The sequence below is a fragment of the Peromyscus eremicus genome, chromosome 11 (assembly GCF_949786415.1).
Source record: "Peromyscus eremicus chromosome 11, PerEre_H2_v1, whole genome shotgun sequence".
Classification (NCBI taxonomy): Eukaryota; Metazoa; Chordata; class Mammalia; order Rodentia; family Cricetidae; genus Peromyscus; species Peromyscus eremicus.
This window is the reverse complement of record NC_081427.1, coordinates 44,728,151-44,755,936: the sequence shown is the minus strand read 5'-3', so window position 1 is coordinate 44,755,936 and position 27,786 is coordinate 44,728,151. Positions and strand designations below refer to the sequence as shown.

The 27,786-nt window shown below is 40.7% G+C and overlaps 1 protein-coding gene across 1 annotated transcript in view; it reads right to left on the bottom strand.

Moving 5' to 3' along the window:
- Ndufaf2 (NADH:ubiquinone oxidoreductase complex assembly factor 2) overlaps positions 1 to 27,786 on the bottom strand; it is a 109,068-nt gene that overhangs the window by 31,247 nt on the left and 50,035 nt on the right. Inside the window, exons 2-3 of the mRNA XM_059276595.1 lie at positions 13,340 to 13,429; positions 1,880 to 1,920 (exon numbers count right to left, since the gene is read on the bottom strand). Coding sequence (XP_059132578.1) covers positions 1,880 to 1,920; positions 13,340 to 13,429 — 131 coding nt within the window. The remainder of the gene's footprint in view (positions 1 to 1,879; positions 1,921 to 13,339; positions 13,430 to 27,786) is intronic.

Below are 27,786 nucleotides of genomic sequence, written 5' to 3'. Positions count from 1 at the left end.
TTAATTTAAGATAGAAGAACTAGATAACAAGAAGCCTGCCACGGTCATACAGTTTGTAAGCAATATAAGTCTCGGTGTGTTTACTCGGTTGGGTCTGAGTGGCTGCGGGACTGGTGGGTGAGAGAGATTTGTCCTGACTGTGGGCCAGGCAGGACTGGAGGAAACTTCAGCTACAAGTGATTAAATCTGTGTATGAGTTAAGAAGTTGAGAAGTTAGCCAAGTGGTGGCACACACCTTTAATCCCAGTACTCTGAAAGTAGAGGCAGGCAGATCTCTGAGATCGAGGCCAGCCTGGTTTATAGAGCAAGTTCCAGGACAGCCAGGACTATACAGAGAAACCCTGTCTTAAAAAAAGAAAACGGAAAAAAAAAAAAAGAAAAAAAGAAAAGAAGGAAGGAGAGAGAGGAAGGGAGGGAACAAAAGGGAAGGGAAGGAAGGAAGGAAGGAAGAAAAAAAGAAAAGACTTCAGAGAGGCATCCTAGGATTCTAATGAGCCTTTTAAAAAAAAATTAAATATAAACAGGTATGTCTGTCAGCCGACGGCCACAGAAAGAAGCATTAACCCCGAGAAACTCCCAGGAGCTCCTCTAAGGAGTATGAATGGAGCAGGTAGAAGGAGGTCAGAGAATGAAGTCAACAAGCTGTTGGAGGAACAGACCTTCCGCTGACCAGAGCACCCCAAGAACTGTACTAGAAACTGATCCCTTCACCCTTCAAGTTGACCAGGAGAGAAACAGTAATGCCATAGTGTTTGAGTTTATAACAAACTGCTACTTCAAACATATACTATTCTAAAAATTTAAAGACTGCTGTCCCCAAGGCTCTTAGGCTGGCCTCAAACCAACCATCCCCCTGCTTCGTATTCTGAGTGGATAGTATTGCAGGCAACTGGCCTAGAAAATAGTTTTTCCTGCTAAAGTGTTTTTTTATATATATATATATATATTTTTTTTTTGATAAATCCTATAAGATGTGCATTTATTGCAGTCATGTGGCCAAATTGCCTTCTAAAATATTTACATTTATACTTATAGAGCTAGGCTGCTCTCAACCTTGGTCAAAGAAGACTCTTTTCACAGTGGCTTTAGTCAGGGCAGAGACATGGCATGTCTTCAGTGCTGCGAACAAGAGACTGATCAACCTCCTCCCAACTCCAGGGTTCAGGGAATGTCATGAATGTAAGAAGGAGGATGGGACTGGAGGATGGGGGAGCGCTTTACAATGCCCTGACATGACTACTGTACTCAGGAGCACACAGAGGCTGTGGTTATCTGCACAAGGTCAACCTAGCCAAACTTCCAGCTTTGATGGGTGGGTAGTGTGCTCTCCAGGCCCCAGTCCTTGATGAGAAGCTACCAGCCCTCGATGGATGCTGCGGGAGGGAGAACCATTCTCTTTCAAGGATGTTCCCACAGGCAAGTTTCCTGTGCAAGTACACATGGGCAGGGCTAGAAGGACTCAATGCGTTATCGAAAAAGAAAGAAGAAAAACAAAAGACACATGAAGTTGCAAGAGAGGCATGATTAGAGGGGGAAGATGGGTAGTTGATGAAGAGAAATGGAAAGTGGATATAATTATATTTCACTGAATGCAGGCATGAAAATTTTAAGAATAAAGAAAAATTATAATTACAAGAATGCATGAGGAAAACGTGCACATATTTTTATCACACAATATTACTATGCAATGCTAATATATTGTGATAATATATTATTTTATTAGAAATACTTGAGAATTATTTCTTACACAGTAAAATTAATACTGAGATGTGTTATATTTTCTCCAAGAATTTATGTATCTTTAGTAGTACAAGCTCTCAGCTGACAAACACAGTATTACAATCATGAACCATCTGAATATTTTCCCATGTATTCTTACCTCCATAGTAGGTGGAGTCTTTCTTGTTCTTCTAATCCATGCTAAAATGAAAAATAGCATTTAGATGTTTGTTTTCCATAATTCACCCATATTAAACATTTTTCTTTTACATTTTTTAATGGGGGACCCAACAGCATGTGTAGAGGTCAGAGGACAACCCCCCAAAGTCAGTTCTCTCCCTCCACCATGTAGGGCTTGGGGATAGAACTCAGGTTGTCAGGTTTGGTCGTTAGAGCTCTGACCTGCTGAGCCATCTTGCTGGACATACATAAACATTTTATTCACTCGTGCCTACAAGATATTTCTGAACATCTATGATGTACTGTTTTAAATATTGGAGCTTTAGCAAGGAACTGAGCAGATGAAATGCCTCAATCTACTACAGCTTATATACTAGAGAAGTGGGGTACAGGAAATAAACACACTGATGTATAATGTCAGGTGATCTGTGTTGCGAAAAAAATACTAGACTATCAGGAAGACAGTTTCATATCTTCAAAATCACAGCTCAATAATCATTAGAATTCAATTTAGTCTATGGCATAAAGGACAAATCACAATAAAGTTCAAGGCAATGTCAAAATTATATTATTCTGGAAATCAGAATTTGTAATTGCCCAATTTATCAAGGATTTAGGGAAGTTTTTATTACAGAAATTTTTCTTCTTATGTGCTCTAGTGGGTAGCTGCCTTCTCTGGCTGCAAACCATCAGTCTTCTCTTTAACTCTTGGGAGGCAGGCTCCAGAGGTGGGACAGACACTGGTTCAGTGCCCACTTGGTAGACACTGCGTCAAAGGGAAGGGCGTGCAGCAGCTGCCTCCAGAAAAGCTACCAAGCACGTTCTAGAGTCAGACTCTCTGGGTTCTACCTTCACCTTCATCACTTCCGAGCTATGGTACCCAGGGTAACTCATTTCATTTTCAAAGCATCAGATTTTTCTTCTGTAAAATGGAAATTAAAATGGTATCTGCAGTGAATGGTTGTTTATGAAAGCTATATGATTTTTATATTTACATATATATTCTGCTCACTATTTAGCATATGAAAATATAAAAGTATTCTTATTATTCAATTTTATTCAATACACCTATGTTTGTTTTTCTGTTTGTTTTGTTTGAGGCAGGATGTCACTATGTAGCTTTGGCTGGCCTTGAACTCACAGAGATCCTCCTGCCTCTGCGTCACAAGGATAAAATTAAAGGTATGCAGCACCACACCAACCTTATGCATTTTTTTAATATGCGATTTTAAAAAGCAAAAATCCAATAACATCTGCTTGTCCTATGAGGGTTTACAGGAGATTCTGAAAACCTCACTGTGGGTAATGTAGTCTCTATACCAGTGGTTCTCAACCTTCCTGATGCTGCGACCCTTTAACACAGCTCCTCAGGTTGTGGTGACCCCCAACCATAAAATTATTTTCGTTGCTACTTCATAACTGTAATTTTGCTACTGTTATGTATTATAATGTAATTATCTGTGTTTTCTGCCTATCTTAGGAGATCTCTGTAAAAGGGCCAAAATGACCCCAAAGGGGTCACAACCCACATGTTGAGAACCACTACTTTAGAAAAGTAAAACCGTCTTCTAATTTTAGTTGATTCAACCTTCTCTATAAAACCATGAAGTATCCTTATTTTATAGGAAATTAGATAATTCTCCAGGTTTGAAGGTTAAGTAGTAATGGTGGGATTCAAATCAGATCTGCTCCTGTGCTTGGCTCTGAAACCAACCATGCTTTCCTAAGCAGTCTGTCAACGTTTAGCAGCAGTCCAAGGGCACCAGAGCAGGAGGAGGGCTAGCTGAGAGCCTACCCATGTCAGAACAGACAAATCATCGACCCCACTCTATACACCAGGGAACTGAGGCCCAGACAGACTGAGCAATGTGCTTCTGGCTAGATAATTCATGAGAAGCAGGCTGGGTGTTAAAATGGCGAAGTGGCTGAGAAGGCAGAGCTCTATCAGTTGAGCAGACACTGCTCTTCAAGTTAGCTTTGCCAAATGTCTCTTATCATCCACATGATAACATCAAGACCTACCTTTCTGCAAAGTCTAGTTCTGCAGTCGTGGGTATGGAAATGGACATTCAGCTGTGGGCTGGAATCCTTCCCCTTTGCTGCGCTCTCCTGCACTGACCCCAGATGTGCATCACCAGCAGGTTCCATGTTCAGCACTCTCTACTCCATTTCTGAGCTTTTCTACTTCTGATTCTTTTCTGCATTCTCTTTTAACTATCTTTAGCTTCTATTCGGCCCATCTGAACCAAAACTTGCATAGATTTTATATGACTATAGGCTGTCAAGGTTAGGGCACACCAATGGGAAATTTATCTTTCTATCATGCAAATGCCTTGAGAAAGTAGGTTCTTAATACTTATTGAATACACACGTTCAGTTCATACATATATTCATTGCAATAGTTCTTCTTGCCCATTAGAAAAAATGGCTTAGTAACATCAAAACTCCTCTATGCCGTCAAGGAAAAGAAGTGATTTACAACATTTTCAGCTGCTTCTTTATGGCCAAATAAGCTATTTATATTTGTCAATTTTTCCCCCCAGGAGACAAGTTTGATTTAAAATCATTCAGTGTAAGTCCTATACCTCTCAAAAATTTCAGATAACTCTTCAGCTTTAATTCACATTAGAAACTTAGTTCAGAACAACCGCCCACCAGGACAGTGTTCAGTAAATCTGAGACTCAAGCTAAATCCAGTCTACTGCTTGTTTTTACATCTTTATGTGGCTTTTTCTTAAATGTCAAAAGATGCATATTTCATGACATATGAAAATTATAAGTAACTTAAATTTTCAGTGTCTATAAATAAATTTTATCAAAACATAGCTGTGCTGATTTGTATCTATGGCTACAGTGGCAGAATTGAGCAACTGTAATAGTCCAAATGACCCACAAAGTCCAAAATACCATCTGGTCCTTTAAAGAAAATTTGTGCCAACCCCAGGACTGTCATTTAGTACAATCCGCTCAGCAACAAGTATATATCTAATGTAAACCACTACCATAATGCCTAAAAGACCTTCATGATTAGCTATTATATATTTTACTAATGATACTGTATATTCTAGTCTATAAATCCGTACCAGTGGGCGTGAGCCTGTGATGAAGAGGTACAATGGCAGAATGCACATTATCATCAGGAAAAAACCACAAAATGACTGTTTTACTGGCAAATCCACAAACCAGCATTCTCAGATTTCACCCGAGATTGGAAAAAGATGTTTTAATGAACCCAAAGCATTAAAAATAAATCTTCTGTCTTTTTCAGTCCTTGGGGATTGAACCCAAGGGCCTTGTGTATGGCAGGCAAGCACTCCACCACGAGCTGCACACCTACTCCTCATTTTAAAAGGTTTTAGTAAAGACGAAGACATTGGGGAAAACTATTGCTTGTTTTATATCTTTAAATGTTAGTTTAAAAAACCTGAAAGAACATTTATGACATGAAAATTATACAACTATAATTTTCAGTGTCTGCAAATAATATTGTATTGAAACATGTGTTTTCTGATTTCAAGTTTAAAATATCCATTTATACGTTGAAGATGCTGAGTGCCACCTAGTCAGTGTCACAGCATATTTTTCTCTAAAGAAGGACCGAGGGCTTCCCTAGGCTTCATTTAACTATCTTTGCTTTAAATGAATATACAATGTTAACTGCTGCAATCAGCTTGTACATTTATGGTTCTTCAAAAACCAGATACCCGAAACATCTTTAGATGATGGCTGATGGCACTGCTGTTTGTTAAGTATCCAGTAAAGACCACAGCTGGGCACGGTCCATGTGATCATTTATTCTGACAATCAGACCCACTTGCTCAGCTACCACAGGTCGTACAGACATGTCCTGGTGAGAGCCGGCAAAAGGTAGAAGAAGAGGGAATGGAAAAAGCAATAATACTAAAGCATGACTTTAAATCTCAGAACAATCTAAACAGAACCTCTATCTAATTACGAATCATAAAATGTTCTTACTATTGGCAAAATATCTGTAAGGTGAATTCCGTATTGGTCCTCTTGATGTTACCATTGTTCAAAGAGAACTCAGCAAAAGGACTGGGCAGTTAAAGCCCTGAGATCCTAGCAGTCTTTCATCAGTGCTCATTTTCATTCTCATTACTATGCATGAACCTTAATATTCCCATCGGCACATACAAACTATACTGAATATAAAGGTGAGCATGCAATTAAGGCTCCCATTAATCATGTAGAGAGACTAAAAGAAGCAGGGAGAAGAATACTTCATGAGGTGTACTTTCTTCAAATCTCTACAGGCATTAGGATCCTAGAAACACCTCCAACCATCAGTGGTAAATTATATAGCCTACCATCAAGTTAGTACGTGAACAAAATCAGAGGATAAAGAAGTTAACGGTTTGCATCCAAGTATATAAATTTGGAAGAGATGTTTATTTCACTTAAGGAAGATACTCATAAAGTCTCATAACTAAAAAAGAAAGAAAGAAAAAAGAGATCTTCACCAGTTCTGAGAGCTGGCACTTCATAAAAATAAATAAAGGTACACTTTTTTTAAGTTTGAGAAATTCTTCAAAAGACATATTGTGAAATGAGTCTTGTTTCACATTACATTTTTTGGTAAATGAACTTTAAGTATATCTTATAGATATACAAGAATTACCTGGTGACCTTTAGGATTCAGGATGGCTTTTCAAATACGCAGCAAAAACTTGAAGCTTAGTCCTAAAACTGCAAGGAACTGATGCTGCCAGTGAGTGCCCAGGTGGGAGGAAGACAGATCGTCGCCTGCCTGGTACCTGCATCACAGTCTGACAAGATCCTCACGAGAGAACGCAGCTAGGCTATGCCTGGGCTCCTGACTCACAGAAATTCTAGGGTAACAAGCATATGCTGCTTGGAGTAGCTAACATTTGGTGTACTTACACACAGCCCCAGCAACAGAGCAAGCTCACCAGTTCATTCTGGTATTGCTGCGCCTTACTTCATCGCACGGAGATAGGACAATTTGTTTGGTCACTTACAAACTGGGTAACTGAGGCTTCTTCACAGAATTTGGGACACGTATTTAGGTAGACAGATGAATGTCTTTATGTCTCTGGGGAAATACCTAGCAGAATTTCTAAGCCATGGGGTTGGTGTATGTTCACATTTATAAAGAACTGAAAGACTATTTCCAAAGCTGTTTCACTATTATTTTATACTCCGGCCAGCAACCTATGAAAGGTTGAGGGAATTTACAGTGGTGAAACATGAATTCACTTTTTGCCCATTCTTAAATTCTAACGTTTCTCAGCCATAAACTGTCTTGATAAAACAGGTTTACATTGTTTAATCTCCCAATCTTATTCTTGTTCAAAAAGAGTTTAAGGAATTCTAGGTTTACTGCGTGTTGACATAAATCAAGTCAAAACCAACATACCAAGTTTTTAAAAGTTAGGTGTATTGGGGGAGGTATTTACATGCCTCCAGACATGTGATGTTGACATCAGATGTCATCCTCTATCACCTTCTACATTAAAACACACACACACACACACACACACACACACACACACACACACACACACACGTGTGCGCGCATTGGGAGGTGCATGTGTCTGTGAAGGTCAGAAAACAGTTTTCATGAGTTGGTTCTCTTTCTACCATGTGAGTTCAGGAGACTGAACTCAGGTTGTCAGACTTGGTGGCAAGAGCCTTTTCTCCACTGAACCATCTCACTGGCCCTTCTCCACCTCATTTCTTAAGATGGGGTATTTCACTGAACTTGGAACTCACTGATTGGTCAGACTGGCTGGCCAGGGAGCCCTTGCCTTTGCTTTCCAGCACTGGCACCATGGCATCTGGGTGCTGGGGACCCACGCTCAGGTCTTCATCCTTGCAGCACAAGCACTTAGATGCTGAGCCATCCTCCCAGCCTTGGCTTTCTAATGGTAAAACCACCATCACACTAGACTAACTCCATAGTCATCATGAGCTAATCCTTGTTGGTGGGTAGTATTTTGGGGATTAAAAGCAGAGGCTTGCACATGCCACCAACTAGCCTACCACCTAGCTATATTCCCAAGCCCCCCTTTTGATTTTTATTTGAAACAGGTCTCATTTAGTAGTCCAGAGTTACAATCTTCCTGACTAGACTAACTAGGTAGCCTCCCAAGGGGCTGGGATTACAGGCATACACTACTACATCTGGCTCTCTGTTGATATATTGCAGGGTCAGTGATTTTTGTGTCTGTGTGGATGTAGGATTCTGATCTGTAGTATCACATATTCTTTATTGTTTTGTATCAGGATTGATAAACAGGATAAACTGGGCTTAACAAAACTAGTACTGGCTACATTTTTAGAAAGAACGTGTGATCCAAAGTGAGAGAAAGATGTCCATTCTTTAATTGCTCGGTAGAGTATTCTCTAAATGCCAATTAGGTCAAATTGTTCATCATAATTGTCTTTTCTATCATTTTGACAAGCTCTGCCTTCCACGTGGTCTTTTTAGACTAAATTTATTTGAACTACTTAAAGTTAGGTTTCAAACTAAAGATGTTTGTAAATGTATATTCATAACACCATCGTGCACAATAACTAGGAGATGGAAGCATCCGACCCAGTGTGGTGATGCATAAACTGTGACTGTGTACAATGGAATCCAGTTCACCCTGAGAAGGGAATGAAATTCTGATGTGTGCTATGACATAGACAACCATGAGCACGCTCTGCTAAGTGAAATAAGTAAGCCAAACACAAAAGGGCAATTACAATCTGATCCTTCGTATATGCTATGTCTAGAACAGTCAAATTCATAACAACAAATGGCAGAATGGTGGTTAATTTTCAGTTTGGAATGATGAAAAACATTCTGGAGATGAACAGTGTTGAAGCTCCCACAGCAGTCTGAATGTACATAACGTCTGAGGTGTACCACTTAAAACACCAACACAAAGGAAATAATCATAGAAGCCATCTTACTATATGTAAAGTGTTAAGATAGGCCCTGAAATACAGTGATGGCCAAGTTGGGACTCCACCCTAAAGAATCTTCAAGTCCAGGAGAAGGAGGTAGAAAAACAAACAGGAAGTTTGCTGGAGTGGGTTAAGTGCTATGTGGAGGTCAGGAAGTGAGTGAAAACAACAGGAATGTTGCATCTGGTCCTAGGGACTGAGAGTAGCATCAGGAAAGGTTCCAAAGAGAATCAACATCTACCCCAAACCTGAAGGAAAAGTAGGTGTTAGCCAAGACATTGAAGAGGTGGGTTAAATATAACACTATACAGTAGAATAAAAGAATTTAATACAATGTAAGGAGTCAAAGAGCGGGGGCTGGGGCTTGGCAGTGCAGTCCTTGCCTTGCATGTCCAAGGCCCTGGGTTCAATCCCTGGACCGACAACAGGAAAACAAACGTCACAGACTTAGAAGACATGGTTGGAGTTCAAAACTTGTGGTAGCTGTCAGCTTTGGGGAGGTTTTAAGCACCCTTGACTCAGCAGGAGGAATCAGGAGTTGACCTAAGTTCTCACAGTCCCATCCACCCACCCTGGCTGTCCCACATTCCTACTGATGGAATTTCTGTGCTCTTCCAGCCACGGACCAGCACTCACATACATTCCCTTTTCAGGGGCTTTCAACTGATACATGCTCTCTTTGGGGAGTGGATCTTCGCCATCACTACTGAAAAATCCTCTCATTTCCCGCTTCCAAGACAGCCAACATAAACCCTTTCTCACCTGGCCTTCCTCTCTAGGTAGGGTCTCACGGCTTAACTTTCTTTAGAGATAACCTCCTCAAAACACCATCTACCCTTATCTCCTCAAAGTCTCTCTTTTTTCTCTCAGGCGCCATCAGCGTACTGAAGTGTTTTGTCAGGGTTAGCACCGGCCTGTCTGATCTTAATGCAGCCGGTTAATATGTGACACCATTCATCACATCTTCCCTCCTGATGACTTGCTTCCAGAATGTGACACTTTAAGTTTTCCTCTTAATTTTCCTGTCAATTCTCTTGTCTCCATTGTTCTAAACCTGAGGGGCACAGCTTCAGCCTTCCATGTACTTCCTGTTTATACTCACTGCCTCTGTGATTTCATCTGGCCTCACAGACTTAGGCAGCATTTGTTCGCTGGAAACTCCACATTTTTATTTTCAACCCAGACATTTCCACTGAATTTATCTTTTTTCTTTTTCCCCAAGACAGTGTTTCTCTGTGTAGTCTTGGTTGTCCTGGGTTTCAGAGATCTGCCTGCCTTTGCCTCCTAAGTGAGCGCTGGAATTAAAGGTGTGTGCCTCCACTGCCTGGCTCCACTGAATTCTTGACTCTCAATTTACCATTTCTAATTGGATGGTGAATGGCACTTCAAACTTCCCATTTCCAAAACTGGCTTCACTTCCCTCCTAATCTGTTGTTCCCCGTTACAGTTAAAAGCCACTGCATGTTCCCCTGGTGAGGCCAGAAGGCTTAGCATCATAACTCACATTCTTTGTGTCCAATGTGTCAACAATCCCTTTAGCTCTACTTTTACATTGTTCCAGAATGCATCTACTTCCTTCCACTCCTACTGTTAATCTGGTCCAAGTCACAATGACTCTTTGCCTTATTTAGTGTTAGAAAACATTCTGTCTCCATGTTTTGATGACATCGCCCTCAGTTCCTCTAATTCATTAGCCAGATTGATCCTTTGAACTCTAACTCAGCATGTGGCTACTCCTCAAACTTCTCAGTGGCTTCCAAATTCACTGAAAGAAAAGGCTGTGGTCCTTACAACAGCCCACAATGCTGCCCCCCACATCGGGCATTCTCTTCACACTCTAAACTTATCTCCCACAGCTTTCTCTCGCTTCTCTTCCAGTCACATTGGCTTCCTTGACATTCCTTAATCACCAGAGTGAGTCTTTGCCTCAGGGCCTTTGTACTTGCCTTACTTATGGCCCTCTCTGGTTAAGGCAGAGACAGATCTTTCTTCATTCTTTAGGCAACATAAGGTACCTTCTCAGAAAGGTCCTTCTGAATACTAATTAAAACTGCAAGAGCTCCCCAAGTACTCCATCTGTCCTTGCCCATGTTATGTGCTATGGTCACTAACATAGTATGTAAGCTCCCCGAGTACTCCATCTGTCCTTGCCCATGTTATGTGCTATGGTCACTAACACAGTATGTAAGCTCCCCGAGTACTCCATCTGTCCTTGCCCATGCTATTTGCTATGGTCACTAACACAGTATGCAGTTTAGTGCTTAACTGGTTTGTCTCTCCCACTCCTGAACGTCTGCTCTAGGAAGTCAATAGCTTCCTAGAGAAATGAATGAAAGCCACATTATTTAATCCTTGTTGTATGACAGCAGGCAACTGCTAGGTACCAGTACTTTAATATTAACAATTAAAAACGTCAACTCCTATTCATCTGGACTGAAAACAGGTTCATTTGGTGTTGGTATCAATGGCTTCAACAGCCTCCCACTTCCCTGTACATAGTGTTGTATATATTTGTTAATATTTTCATGGCACAAAGTACTTATTTTTTATCCTTAATTGATGTGTGCCACTGTAAAAGTGTTTGTGTTTCAGTATTTGGCTGATTCATAATTTTTAAGAATATGCCCCATGGGGATAGTATGCTGAATTACCAAATCAGGACAGAGTCATAAAAAGCATTAAAACTTCATTTCAATTCTCGGAAAGTCTCAAAAGCTGAAAAATTAGCCATTACCTATTTGTTTATTTATAACTTAATTTATTTCTAGAAACATTTTAATTCTATACTATTATTGGGAAAATGACAAAACAGGCTCATAAAGAAGGCACAAGTGTTACCCGAGATTTGCAAATGTAGACCATCTGGGAAAATAAAGCTCAATTGCTCCTTCTAGAAGTTGCCAACGTAGAGACTGCATTTCAAGCTCTGTTATCTACCCATAGGTAGCTCTTTTCTCACACTCCTACTGTTCTAATAGTCAGTGAGCAGAAATGGCTATCATGAAATGGTATTTACAAGCACATGCTACCATAAGTGGAACATAATGCTTATGGCTACAACATGGAAGCTATCATGTTATGACCACCAAGAAGCAAGGGCTCTATATGTACGAAGTTGCATAATCCCAGCAACTGACCTAAACTTACTGGACCTTAGATGTTCTATAGATTAAACATGAATAAATATAGTGTCTGAATTATAGGACTGTTGTTATGATCAAACAAGACAATGACTATAGGGGAAGAGTATACCACAGGTATATACACTACTTGGTAAGTGTTAAGCAAAGTAGAAGATACTGGTATTTCAGTCGTCTTTTATTTGTGTGTGTGTGTGTGTGTGTGTGTGTCTGTGCACATGAATGTGTGCATACACACACACACACACACACACACACACACACACGCACGCACCCACCCACATGCATACCAGCATGTGTGTGCTTTTACAGGCCAGAGGAGGACACTGGGTATTCTATTACTCTCTGCTTTATTCTCTTGAGACAGACAGAGTTCCTCACTGAATCTGGAGCTATCTACCAGGCAGCAAACTCCAGTGAGCCTCTTGTCTCCACTCCAGACAGCACTGCAGGTGCTACAGGTGCAGGAGTTGCAGGTACAGGAATTACAGGTGCAGGAGTTGCAGGTGCAGGAGTTACAGGTGCAGGAGTTGCAGGTACAGGAGTTACAGGTGCAGGAGTTGCAGGTGCAGGAGTTGCAGGTACAGGAGCTACAGGTGCAGGAGTTACAGGTGCAGGAGTTGCAGGTGCAGGAGTTACAGGTGCAGGGGTTACAGGTGCAGGAGTTACAGGTGCACATGCAGCTGCACTCAGCTTTTTATGTGGCATCTCAGGTCCTCATGATCTTTTATAGAAAAAAAGGTTATTTTTGAGATAGGGTCTCATACTATAGCTCAGACTGGCCTGAAATTTACTATGGAGCCCAAGCTGGCCTCGAGCTTCAGGAAATTCCCCTGCTAGAATCACAGGCAAGAGCTACTACATGTTGCTTTCCATTTCAACTTCTGTCTTCAGATAGGGGTCAGTTACCTATCCTTCATTTAAGACGAAGTCAATTAACAGGGTCCTTGTGAGTTAGATAAATACTCCAAAACATCACCTAATGTAAGTGTTCTCCACAGGTTATAAAGGAGAAAATGAAGACCCAAAATATGTTACTTTCCCAAGTTGAGGAGTTAGTGGCTGCTGGAAAAGAACTCTAGTCTGGGGCTGTGCAGGTGCAAGGGCAAGGCATGAGCATAGTCCTTGACTCTGACATGCAGGAGCTTGGTCTGCCTGCCTCACCCTCACCCCGGTCCTGATGGAGCCGCACAGCTCAGTGCCACATGAGCACTCCCTTACTAAAATTCTGCTACCTTCACAAATTTCAAATAAATGCAACGTTCCAGAAACAAAGTTGTAAAGCATTTCCATGGAGAAGTAATTCTATGTCCTCTAACTAATTTGATAGATCACTGAACATCCTACTGGAGGTGAACACTTACCTTCCCACTCTGTTGGGATGTCTCCTGCTTCATAGTCTAGCTCTTTTCTGTTTGCTGCTTCTACAATTCTTTTCTCTCGAATGGTCTGTCCTGTAAGATCAAATGAACATTTGACATGAGCCTACACTATACCATGACATGTTCTATCTTCGCTTGTGATTTTTACTTTATATCCAAAATTATTAAATTATCAGGGAAAAGAATAAATTTGGCTTACAGTTATATGGTGCAGAAGGCAGTTCCCAAACAGCTACAAATACTTTCTAACATTGTATGCGAAATGAATTTTTATAGAACAAATCTAGATTCTATTTAAAGAGAACAACCAATTAGTCCTGCAGGAAACTAACAACTAATAAAGACGCTAATGAAGTGTCCGACTCCTAAAACTCACAGTGTATATATCACAGGAGTCAAGAGCTGCTGTGACCGCCCGCGGGAGTTGATCCACAACCCTTATTACGTATGTAAGAGACCACAAGACATCGCTGTCTCTCTCTTCCCATTGCACACAGGGCTGCACTCGGTTCCCACAGCACGCTAGGCTGGATTCTGGGGTCCTACCTTTCAGATTTGGACTCTGTGACCCATCTGGTCCCCTACCTCACGGGAATGTAAGGTCAAGAGGAAAGGACTGGCGAGGCTCAGATAAGGCAGGCCAGGGGAAACTTCAGGTTTGGAATTTGCTGCTCTGAAGTCTCTTTTCCTTATCTATGTCCACAGCTGAAGTGAACAGGTGGCGGGACAGACGTAGGAAAACAGAAAGTAAAGAAAAACATGGAGAAAAGCTACAGGCAAATTTCCTTGATGAACACAGGGAGGGCCTGAGTAAATGCATGGAACCAAAAAGATCATAGGCCATGATCAAGTAAGCACGTTTGTGGAGGCCATAATCCATTATTGGTTGTCTTTCTCTACCCCTCCCCACCACCTTCTGTTCGTCTGTTTATTTTGTCTCTCATTGTCTGAGCTCATTTATTGGGCAAGGCTGGCTGACCAGGGATTCCGTGGATCTGTTTTCTCAGAACTGGGATTGCAGATGTGCACTACCACACTGGGTTTTTACTCGTGTGCTGGGGAGTCAAACTCAGGTCCTCATGCTTATGTGGCAGGCATTTTACCTACTAAGCCACTTCCAAAGACCCCAAGATGCATACAAATGCAATGGGTTACTATAAACTATGCTTGAACACCACTTACTAAAATGTTTGAGAATCAGAACACTTATGTCTTCATATAAGTCATTATCTATACCCAAGACGTAAGCATGTTCTTTTAGCAACAACAGCTAAATAAAGGAAAACAATCATTTAAAATACAAAACAGAACATGTGTGCCTTATAAGCTTTTAAGTGTACCTCAGTAAGTTTGGCACAGGAGGAAGAAAGGTCTGCAGCTCCCAGGAGCAGCACTAAAGAATATTTGCTGTAGGTATGTATATCTGTGACACAAAAATTAGCCTTTCGTTCCTATTTTTTGTCTATAAATTTCATCTAAGGTCTTCAAATAATTTAAAAATGAAAACCCACTGCCCTTTACCAGCAGATTGTAAGAATGGAAAAATCATCCTTTGTCAGTTAAGATAGCAATCAAACATTCACTGCAGAATACAGGCAATTGTTGGAAAATAAAAACCATATAAAATCCCATCACCTGAAACAGCCTACTGCTAACACCTAATAGACTATGTATAGATACACATATCAGACAGATATATACACACACATGTGCTGATAAGGGCATATTCATGAAGGAGTTTCCTGGTGCAGAAAATATGAAAATTCTCATGTCATTCTCCCTACCATAAAAAAAATATATATCCAGTTTGATTATGTTTTGACATTTTGATGAAAAGGAAGCTCCTGTTATAAGTATGCTAACATTTCCCCCTCTGTTGTATTTTAAATGTGAAGATAAAAATAAAACTTGCCGGGCGGTGGTGGCGCACGCCTTTAATCCCAGCACTCGGGAGGCAGAGCCAGGCGGATCTCTGTGAGTTCGAGGCCAGCCTGGGCTACCAAGTGAGTTCCAGGAAAGGCGCAAAGCTACACAGAGAAACCCTGTCTCGAAAAACCAAAAAAAAAAAAAAACAAAAAAACTTGCTGCTTTAAGAATTAGCAATTAAACCCACAAGCCTAGTTCCAGACCCATGACTTGTGAACGCTCTTTGTGCACAAGCCTCCTTTCCTGGTTACATGTAGTTACCATCCCTCAAAGAAGCTTTCCTTACAGCAAATGCAAACACAACAGGATCCAACACAGAGGTCAGCGTTTCACAGGGAGCCCAGCTCTAAAGGGTACATCTACATCACAGCTCTGGCATCTATGGCTCAGGGAACATGGTGAAAAACAGGTAAAGGTTGTACAAGCCATAACACCCGTGTCTTAGTTACTTTTAGATTGCTGTGACAAAACACCATGACCAAGGCAAACACCTCTTCCAACAAGGCCACATCTCCTAATCCTTTCCAAACAGGTCAACCAACTGGGGACCAGGTATTAGAACACAGGAACCTGGGAGTCCTTCTTATTCAAACTACCCCAACCAGAAAGTCTGCTGTGAAATGATTGCTCCTAGAAATGGATGCATCAACAAGACTGGAACAGCGGCAATATCCGTGGACATGTGTATGTGGAAGTGGAGAAATTTCACGGGGTCATACCTATAGACAAAAATCCTCAGGCAACCAGTGACAACTGGGAGGAGGAGAATTAGCCTCTCCTAGGGAGGAGCCCCTTATTGGTTGTTCAGTACAGAGTGGTCAGCCTTGAAACCATATGCACACAAACAACAAAAATGGACTCAGCAGGTTCTATTTATATATAGTTGTGCACACACATACATACATACATGTGTACACATATACATGTATGAGGCAATAATAAAAGACAAGCTATCAACTTGATGGTGGAGAGACATGGGACGGCTTCAAGGGAAGGGAGTGCTGGAGGAGGGAAAAGGAGGTGAAAACTGATGTAGCTGAAAACATATTTAAAACACAGAACATCGATAAAGTGAGTTAAAATAATACTAGAGGAAAATTTATATCAATTAAAGAACATGTATCACATATGCTATTAAAATTTAGTTTTGCAAATTAAGGCATAACTTCAAGACCTGAGGAAGAAGAGATAAAGTGCAATAATACATTTAGCAGATTAGTCACCAAAGAAATTCTCTCCTCTGTGAGACAAAAATCTACCACAGCAAAACAATGATCTATGTCCCCTGCCCTACAGCCTGCCTATCATCTTTTTTATTTTATGACTCAAAAGAGGAAGGAATACCAGAGACAGTAAAGTGTTTTCATAAATTCCATGAAATTATCAGGCACACCCTCCATGGTGTGTGTGTGTGTGTGTGTGTGTGTGTGTGTGTGTGTGTGTGTGTCTGTCTGTCTGAAATGACAAGCCACACCCATTGACAGAGGTTGAAAGTGCTGGGATCCTTTATTGTTGGATAAAGATCTACAAAACAGTAGCCAGAATATTCTGTTTGGAAAGATCTGGTGTTTTCTATTTCATGCACCATTTTCAGGACATAGACTTTACTGTTAGTCTCAGGATATTTTCCTAAAGGATTTCCTGGTCTTGCATTTGCTAGGCAAAGTGCTCTACCATTGAGTTACCATTTCAGCTTCATTGATTCTGACCAGAAATGACCTTTAAAAAAATTTAAAATTTATTTTTTAACAATCTGTGTATGTATACAATGTATCTTTATCACACTCCCCATTACCCTCTCTTATTCACTTCTATTCTTGCTTAACCCCTTCCCCCAACACATCTCCTCCTCTGTTCAGGTCTTTTGCATGGTGCATATGTGCCCTGCTGAGTTTAATTCCGATTGCCGGCATGGGAATGGTTGGGGTTATTTACTGACTCAAGGGCAGCTTGCTAGTACCTTCACCACTAGCAACTATTAACTGACAGTAGCTCCTCAGCTAGGGGTGGGGATGCATGGGTCCCTCGCCATTCATGATGCAATGGTGAAGGGCACAATCTTATGCATGTCTTAGGCAGGCACTCTAGCTGCTATGGGCTCATTAGTTCAATGGCCATCCAAATCCAGAAGCCAGTGTTTCCTACCACTCCTACCCATCCAGACTTATATACAGTTGTGCTGTGTTTGGGGAATAATGACAAGGAAAATGTATACAACTTTAATACAGATGGCTTAATTTAAAAGCCGTGTTTTCATATAAGCATTACAATTCAGTATGGTGGTATATTACACATGTAACTCCCAGAATACTCCCCTGTGTATTCAGGAGAGTTATGAGGCTTGGCCATTTAAGCCATTTTCAGTACTTTGCAACTGCAGCTAATGCTGTAATGAATACTCACATGCATATGTATTATTAATACAGTCATTCTTAAATATATAAAAGAGCTCCTATGGGTCATTAAGAAAAGCCCAACAGTAAACAGAAAAATATCCCAAGGACATGAACAGATAATCCCGAGAAAAGGACAAAGGCAGAGAGAATGAAATGCCAAGTGCCCGCGCAAAAAACGGCAATTTAGTGCCCACTGTGGGAGCCAAACTCAGTGACTCTTCTATAGGCAACAGTTTAGAAATAGTTGTCAAAATTGCAAATGCAGGTTCAACCTGACCAGCAAATTCTGGAAATTGTATCTATATAGTCTCACTTCCTTGAAAAGATATGACAAAGTTATTCATTGCAACAGTTTATAATGGCAAAAGGCTAGGAACTCCATATACATTCCTCGATAAAAAGGAAGGAAAGATTATGCTGCACCCATTCTCTGTACTATTCTAGGTCTATTAAAATATAATAAAACTGATGTGAAAGAATTTAAGAAAGTAAAAAGGTGCGAGGTTGGATAACAAAATGGTGACAGGTCTTTTTCTATTCGTGTGTAAGAAGTTCTAAGGTAGGTTACTACAGGAGAAAAAAAGCAATGTGCACAGAGTCTGATCTGCCTGCTACCATTTGTGTTATCTGTCCATCCCCAAATCCTCCTACACATTTGCTTGTACAGCTAAAGGTTACCCTGGAAGAATGCTTCAGAAACAGATCCTGGTTTGCCACCAGAGGGAACTGAATGGCCAAGAGCCAGGAGTAGAAGGGAGACACCCTTACTTGTGCTTACTTCACACACACACACACTCACTCACACACACACACACACACACACACACACACACACACACTTTCATTCATTTGCAGAATCTAGATTTTAAAGTAGTAAAGACGAACATCTGGAAAGAAGAAAGGGACCTGTGGGAGGGCAGAGAGTACCACAAGGAGTGATTGCACTTGAAGTGTATCACACATACATATTCATCTGCCACAATGAAACCGTTGTTCTCTACAATGAATTGATGCTGAAGGATTGCCAGCTTTGTTACAACATATCCTGCCTCATACAGCCTTAGTTACCTTGTAAGTGAACAAGATTGCTGACAGATAGATCCCTGTGGCAAGAGGCACCAGTGGTCCTAAAGAATGAGGGCAGACTCATGCATCTTTTCCTGGACCACCACTTCATTCTTTCTCCACCCTCACAGGCCAGGGCAGACACTGGAGTCGTCTGTAATCCTTAATCAGAGCTTCAGAAAAATTTCCAGAGAAATTTCTGTGATGAAGACCATGACCAAAAGTGCTTTGGGAGGAAGTGGTTTATTTCATCTTAAAGCTTATAGTCCATCACTGAGGGAAGTCAGGGAAGGAACTCAAGGCAGGAACCTGGAGACAAGCACTGAAGCAGAGACCATGGAGGAACACTGTTTACTGGCTTGCTCAGTCTACTTTCTGATACAACCCAGGAGAACCTGCCCAGGGGTAGAACTACCCAGAGTAGGCTGGGCCCTCCCATATCAATCATCAATCAAGAAAACGTTCCACAGACCTGCCTATAGGTCAATGGGAGGCATTTTCTCAATGGAGGTTGACTCTTTGCAGAGGACTCCAGTTTGTATCAAACTGAACAAAAAACCTAACCCACACATCTCTCTTTCTGGCTACACAGTAAGTTCCAGCTATCCTGGATTATGGTGTGAGACCCTGGCTGGAGGATATGTATGAAGGGTTAGGGGGCAGCGGGAGAAAGAGGGACAATATGGTAGAGATACAGCATGGTGAGGGTTTTCACCTGTCTACTTTTAACCCACTACTCCCCAAGCAGCCAAGAGCAGGAGAGCTGAGTGGTAGCTGCAGCCGAGGTTGGGTTGCAAAGGGAGGTTGGGCTGAGCGAGGCTGACAGAGCCAAGATGGCTGTCCCTTGTCAGTAAGCAAGCTCCAGGCTTTTGATGTCCGATAGGAGCTCCGGCCTGGAGAAATGGTTATGAAGGAGATAGGAAGGCCAGGATAAGATCTTTCAAGTCTCACGGACTTTTGGCCTTTTATCACAGGGGCAGCAAGCAGTGCAGCCAGCTGATAATTTTAACTATAAAAGATTCAATTCTGCATATAAAAGGAGGCTTAGAAATATCAATGCATAATGTATGAAAGTTAAGCCTACTGAAAAGTCAAGAACCGCAACTACAGATATTAGATTTGAACCTCTAAATTTTGATACATTCTGAAACATTATATATAATGAATCTCAATTATAATTGAGATTATAATATAATTATATATTATAATTATAAGAACCAAAATAGGGAACTCTTAGACTGAAAACCATTTTACATATGACTTACAGTAGTTTTGACTAAAGTTACTCAGACGCAGCATCTATTTATTAGGAGACAGCCATGCACTAGGCAATGCAGAACTGTCTTTCATATATTACATCTAATCTTTAAAATAACTTCTTACAGATGAAAGAGGCTGAGTGATTAACTTAATACCAAGACACATCCAGTAAAGAAAGATAGCAGACATTTTAATGGAAGCCTTTCTCTTGTTTCTAAGCAAAAGCATGTTCTGTTTAAGATTTTTAAATCAGTATTTACAAATTTTGTATGTGGAATCATTACAAATATCCAGTTGAAAACTAACATTTACTAACGACTATCATAAACTATTATTTTCCTATAGTGATTACATGAAACATTCCTGCTTGGAAATTTGATGATTCTATAATTTGACATATGGTACACATATTTATGTGAGCTTGGAAGACTATCTCAGCAGGTCTCAGCAGGTAAGACATTTAAAAAAGCAATTAAAGAAAGAAGCCTTGCAGCTATGCTTTTTGAATTCTTAAGACCACCAATGAGGTCAGTGTGTTAGGTAAAACTGTATCAGGTCTCCCATAGTTATAGGTCCCTCAAAAGGAATCTCAGGGAGAAAAAAAAAAGAAAGAAAGAAATTGTACCACAGAGCTTGGCTGTTCTGAATGCCTGATGTAACATGGTTTAACCTATCCATTTATGACAAATGAGGGCATGAATTTGGAGGAGAGTGAGGAGGGGCTTATGGGGTGGTTTGGAGGAAAGATAAGGGAGAAATGTTGTGATTAAACTATAGTTTCGAAAACAAACTGTGTGCCACTATGCCCAGCAAAAAGACTTAAAATAAGAGGAAATGTGTGACTGTGAAGGAAAAGCTTATTTCTAGACCAAACTTGTTAGCTAAAGGAAACAAATACCAATCTCCTACCCCATCTCAAAATTCAGCAAATACTCACAGTGAAGTACAAGTGAGTATAATTAAGTATTTGATTATCACACTGAATATCTAACTGGAACACTTGGGACGGCTAACAGAGCAATAAAATGAGGAATGGCAGGAATTAATGGAAACGGTAGCAAATATTACTAGATTTGGAGAGATATAAAATTACAGCACTGTGAAGCTTAAAGAAGTAAAAGAGAAATGGGAATTAATTAAAAAGAGAAGCTTCCTTTTGCAGTCGATGGGACTTAACACAGAGGAACCCACAACCGGACAGTGTGCAGAGTGAGAGACTTTGAACCACTTAGTCCTAAAAGGGGCGTCTCCATCAAACCCCCTCCCCCCAGGGATCAGGGAACCAGGGAGAGAGCCAGAGGGGATGAAAGTCACGGAGGAAACGCTGTCTTCCAGACACATCAAGAATGACCCACAAGTGAACTTGGAGACAGGGGCAGTGTATACATGGCCTGCACGGGTTCAAGCCAGACAGGGACCCGGTGCTGAGACAAAGAAGTGGACACATTTTCCAGAGCTCCCACCCTTAACCAAGAAGCTATCTCCAATCTACAGCCATTCGCAAAGGAGAACTGAGTTTTCTCCAGTGGAGTCAGGTGGGGATAGCAGCCGCATGAAAGGTAGCCCAGCACTAGAGGGCCATCACAGAATGAACTCAGTGGTATTTTTGTAGATGTTTTGTCTCATTTGCTTTGTTTGGGCATTTTTTGTCTTATGACTCTTTGCTTGTATATTATGGCTTCTGATTTTGTCTTTGTACAGGTTCTTGTCTCTGTGCGTGTGTTTTTTGTGCTTTTTCTTTATTTCTTTCTATTCTGGTTTGTTTTGTCTGCCTGTTTTCTAAAGAGAGAGAGAAGGGCATGGAGTTGGGTGGCTGGGGAAATAGGGAGGACCTGGGAAGAGTTGGGGGAGGGAAACTGTATCAGAATATATTGTATGAAAAAAAAAAAAACTATTTTCAACTTAAAAAAAAAAAAAAGAGTAGCGCTGGGCGATGGTGGCACATGCCTTTAATCCCAGCACTTGGGAGGCAGAGGCAGGTAAATCTCTGTGAGTATGAGGCCAGCCTGGTTTACAAAGGGAGTTCCAAGATAGTCAGGAATACACAAAGAAACCCTGTCTTGAAAAAACAAAAACAAAACAAAACAAAGAGTAGCAATTACTAGAATGTAGAGAATTTTAAAATTACAACACTTGTAAAGCTTAGCCTAAACTTTGCTTTGGATTAAAATGTAGTAAATATAGATATTATGTTATTTCTAGACTCAAAACAATTTTTTACAAGTTGATTTCTAGACTCAAAACTTTTCATAGAAATCAAGGATTTGGTCATTTATCACAGGCCATGAAAGAGTCCAGGGCTGCACTTCTGGTTACTGCTTCTAGTTCACAGGTAGACGACAGTTTTTAAATACAAATGGTTTAATGAAAATAGAGTACATTTATTGGTGCATTAATCTTAATTTCTTAAAAATTACATTTATTAATCCATGAAATTACTACTACCCTTCATTAATCTATTTAATGTAGCTAAACACCAAGCAGTATTTATCATTAGTGAATGGAAATCTATTCTGATGTAAGAAAGACCACATAATCAGTTAATGGAATGTGATAGAATCAACTGAACAGGACCAGTGAGGCCTTGTCACAAAACACCCCAAAACCAAAACCCAGAAACCAGCAAGAAAAAGGCTGCAGTCAGAAGAGGAAGGCCTGCTGTTGCTGAGACGGGGATCTCAGAACACAGGAATGAAATCTGCCTCTTGCCCTGTGCACTGGTCGGATGAGCAGTGGGTTGATTACCAAGACACAAACAACAGACTACACTTTCTTTATGTTCAAAGTATAGCACTTTCTCCACTACTTCTCTGTAAGACTGTGAGGTCTAAAGGGATATAACTTAGCATGGTTCAGCGACACACTGACGACGCTGTTACTGTGGGTGATTGGTCATTGTTGCCTGGCTGGTCTGCAGGCGAGCAGCACTGTTTACAGAGTGACAATTACGTATATTGTTCTGCTACGTGTTAGTTTTCTACTTTACTTCTTGCAACAATCTTCATGTTTATAATTGAGGAAAACTATGCTCAAAAATAAATAAATAAATAAATAAACCAAACATAACCCTTCATCATTGAGGGATAGTGTTTGGAATTATGCAGAATTTTCAAATGGATTTAAGAATACATTCTAGTATAGCCATTCCTATGCTACAAAAAGTGATCATATAATCAGGCTCACATTGTCTCTCTGTTTTCCTATCTCTGTTTTTCAAATTAAAAAACAAACAAACAAACAAACAAAAAACAACTTTGCACACCTATCTCCAACCCTGCCTCTGCTTTATACCATTCTGCAATAGCACTGACTGACTGGAAAAATAAAAAATCTCAGCACCCACTTCCTGAGTCCTCAGAAAAATGACCGCTCAACTTTGAGCTTTCTTTTTGTTCTGCTCTTTATTATTATGGCTGAGCTAAGCCCACTTGGAAAAACATGTATCATATATATTCTTTGTTCTCCTTAAAACACGTGAAGTTATTGCATCTCTCTTGGTTTCACTGCTAATCAATATGCTTTTATTAATATGCAATAATTCAGATACATTATAGATTAAATGAGATCTGTGAATTATTCTGAAAACTGAACCACAATTTATAACACAATTTCTATGGAAAATGTGTTGAATTTAAATAAGCTGCTTACATAGAACTTTTAGAATTCAACTAATTTGTAGGTTAGGAACTTGTCATATTATTAAAACATATTGAAGCATTAAGTCTTCCAGAATGAAATCCAAAGCAAAAAGGAACAGAATGCTGGCACAGCAGTCCTGAGTGCATTTCCATGCTTGCCTCGTACCGTGGAGCTCAGACTGTGCCCTTCACACAGGTCACTCCAGTATCTGTTGCCACGATGGATGAGATGCGCTGCTGCTGTTTTACACCGACTCCTGAGATCTACGGCAATGACACGGCGGAGGTCAGCTTCCACTGCTCTAACTTGCACTCTACGACCAAAACCGTCAGCATCACTTCTCAGACTGCAGCTATTCGGGGAGCCCGACATGCACTTGTGTTTAGAATTTTTACTTAGGTGTCCTTACACTTCCGTTACACACAATTCTGTGCCTTCTCTGAATATTGTCCTTACCAGCCTATCTTCTTTAGTACTATGTGACCTCCTGTGTCCTGGTTTACCTATAAAATAGGGCTAATAAAATAAAAAAAACATAACCACAGGATTCTCCTAAAGTGCTAATAATGTCCAGTACTTGGTGAATATTACATGTTTTAGCTTTGTATTATCTGTGTGTGTCAGTGCTCACCATAGGGCAGAATACAGGACCCTCACGGGACAGACTTTGATCATGTAGAATAAAATCATGGTTAAGACCTAGCAGTTCTGTGGCTGAAGGGACAAGAAGCTCTACAAGGTCAGAGCAGCCTTAGTGGCTTTTACTACAGGCACAGTTTTGCCTGGACACTGCTAATGACTTTAGGATCAAAACATTGGGGAGGGGCAGGCAATGAGAGAAGCTGGACAGATGTGAAGAGGGCTCTGCACTCTGAGTCACAGTACTACCTCCTGAGTATGGGTGGGCCCTTTCTCATCTGGGTGGGGTACAATTAGGGCATAGAGCAGAGCACTCATGATTCTAAAGTACTGGGTGACTGGATAGCATACTATAGTGATGTTTGCTATATATATTATATATATATTATATATATATTATATATAATATATATATTATATGTGTGTGTGTGTGTGTGTGTGTGTGTGTGTGTCCCAATGTCATCTTGAATTTGGCAAATTCTAGTCCATTCACAAAACACACATCCAAATTATTAGTTTCTTCATTCCCAGCTATGTTCCTGTTATTGAAGTCTCGTAGAAGAGATGTTATGTAGATAGTAGCTTAAAATATACATAAACCAACACCAAATCATGAAGAAACAGAAAAATCTGCATCCAATAATGAGGACAGAGATTGAACAGGTAGTAAAGTTTCCTATAAAGAAAACATCCAAGACCAAATGGCGTCACTGCTGAATTTTATCCAATACCGTTGTTTGAAAGGGAAATGTCTTCCATAGGCCGCTGTGCGTGAACACTTGGTCTCCAGCTGGTAGCTGTGGGAAATTCAAGAGGCCATGCCTTGGAGGAAATGAGTCACGGGGGTGGGTACTAATGTTTACAGCATGGTCCTCCTTCCTCCGCTTCCATGCTGCAGACACAAGTGACAAGCAGTCTCAGTCCACTACACGCCTTCTCTGTCATGATGGGCTGCGTCCTTCCTAAACTCTAAGACGGAATAAACCTTCTCTTCCCTTAGGTTGTTTTCTGCCAGACATTTGGTCACAGCAACAAGAAAATAATGACTGTATTCATCTTTCTAAACTTTTTCCAAAAAATTAAGAGGAAACCCACAACCCATTTGGCAATGCCACCAGCATTACCCTGGTACTAAAGCTGCAAAGACAAACAAGAACAGAAAATTATAGGTCGAGATTGATGCTGAACATGGATGTAAAAACCTCAACAAAATAGGAGCATTCACTATGATCAACTGGGATTTATCTCTATGATGTGAGGATGGCCAACGAATGCAAATCGAGAGATACAATATATTAGCAGAACAGGGAATAGAAACAGGACAACCATTTCCATAAGAAGAGAAAGCACTGGACCAAATTTAACATATGCTCATGATAAATCTTTAACAAATTAGTTATTGAAGGAGTATACGTTAACACAATAAAAGCCACATGTCTCAGTCTGCTTGCTGTTACTTTAACAGAATATTAAAGATAAAATGGTAAACTGTTACCTGCTGCCTGAGCTCACTGTGAAGCTGGCTCCCCAAGTAGGGTTGTGCCCCAAACATGTTATGTTGAGTGTCCTTCTCTAAAAACCCCTTGCCAGGGGATGTGCTGCCCCTAACTCTGTCAGGGAGAAAACAGCAAACAGCCCGAGTGAAAGCATTACCCCTTGAAGGAGAACCATTTCCAACAGAGGCTCCAACTGTTTATTGCATGATATAAAAGCGTCTACAGTGGGAAAGAGAAGCTGGAAGTTCAGTCATGGGAAAATCATCCAGGGAGAGAAAGCTCAGGTGGGAACTCTCTCTGGCTGCCTCGACTTCCAGGTCAGTTTCTTTTGCGAGGACCTATATTTGATGCTGCTGCCTTGAGCTGTTATTCTTTTCCTTGAAATCTCACCTGAGGGGACACTCTGCTCTGCCAAGAACTCAACCAGGAACTCCAGCTGGCTGCCATAAAAGGCTTTCACCAGTCAATTTATACTGGACCTCTCTCTCTCTCTCTCTCTCTCTCTCTCTCTCTCTCTCTCTCTCTCCCCTTGTACATTGGCTATGTATTTAATAAATTCACTCAATCAAAACCAAAGGTGTAACTATGTAATATATAACTGTCAAGATAGTACAAAATACTAGGTAATTTGTGAAGGGTAGGTTTGTTTTGTTTACGGCTCTGGGGACTAAAAAGTCCACAAATATCGCACCCGCATGTGGTAAAACCACCTTGCCATATCATTACATGGTAGACAGCATTACAGAACAAGACAGAATAAACATGCCAGCTTGGGTCTCTCTTCCTTTTCTTTTAAAGCATGGATGCCTCCACAAGACATCACCATCAAGACCTCATCTAATCTTAATTATCTCCCAAAGCCTTCACTTTGGAAGACCATAGGAATGTGGGCACTAAGTTTTAAATGTATGAAATTCTGGGGACACATCCAAACCATAATAGGTCCTTTGCCCATTTCAAAGTAGGTTGTTGCCTTGCTGCAGAATCCACAATATATCTTGGAATATTAGCATCTTTTCAGATGCGTGGTGCTATAGTTTGGGTCTATATCCTGCCGATATAGATGTCCTGCCGAGGCTCAGTTCCTCAAGCTGTAGCATTCTTAAGAGGGAAGAGAATATTTAAGAGGCAGGGCTTGGTGGAAGTATGTTCATTCAGGGTGTAACTGTGAGGGTGAGAGTAGAACCACGGCCACTTCATATTCCTCTCACTTCCCGGGTAGTGACTTCATGACGTAAGCTGCTTCAGTCCATCCAACACTATAGTCTGTACACCACCTGACCAGAGGTTGAAGAGCAATGAAGCCAACCAACCATAAAATGAAACCCATGAGACTGCTCCAAAATCAGCCTGTCCTCAATATCCACTGTTGCTGGGCGTTTCGTTACAGCAATGGAAAGCTAACAGACTTGGCTTGCAAATATTTTCTTCCCTTTGGTAGTTACATCATCACTCTGATGACTGCTTAATTTGCTGCATAGAAGCTTTTTAACTCGATGTAATCCCATCCTTTTCATTTCTGTAAACTATTCTATCAGTGTCATAGTAAACCACCATTAAGGCCCCAGGCTTTCTTCCCTGTCTTATTCTAGGTCTAGCATTTAAGTCTTTAATTCACTTTGAGTTGATTTTGTGTATGGTGTAAGGTGGGGGTCTAATTCACTATCTTAAGGGGATCTACAGTTTTCCAGCATCAATTGTCGAAGGGACTGTCTGTTCTCCATCACACTCTACTGGCATCTTTGCTGAAATAGATAGGTTTGTCGCTGGATGCTCTGGTCTGCTCCACTGGCAGAATCTTTTTCTATTTCTTTATCTTTGGGACTCGATTCTCTGGATTACTTAAGATAATTAAGATAATATGGGCATTTTAACAATGTTAATTTTCCTAATGCTACCAGACCATTTAAAGCCATACACCACATAATGATATTTGAATCAACAATAGGCCATATGTATGATGGTGCCTACTCCACAGCTATTACAGATAACTTATAAAGTTCACTTC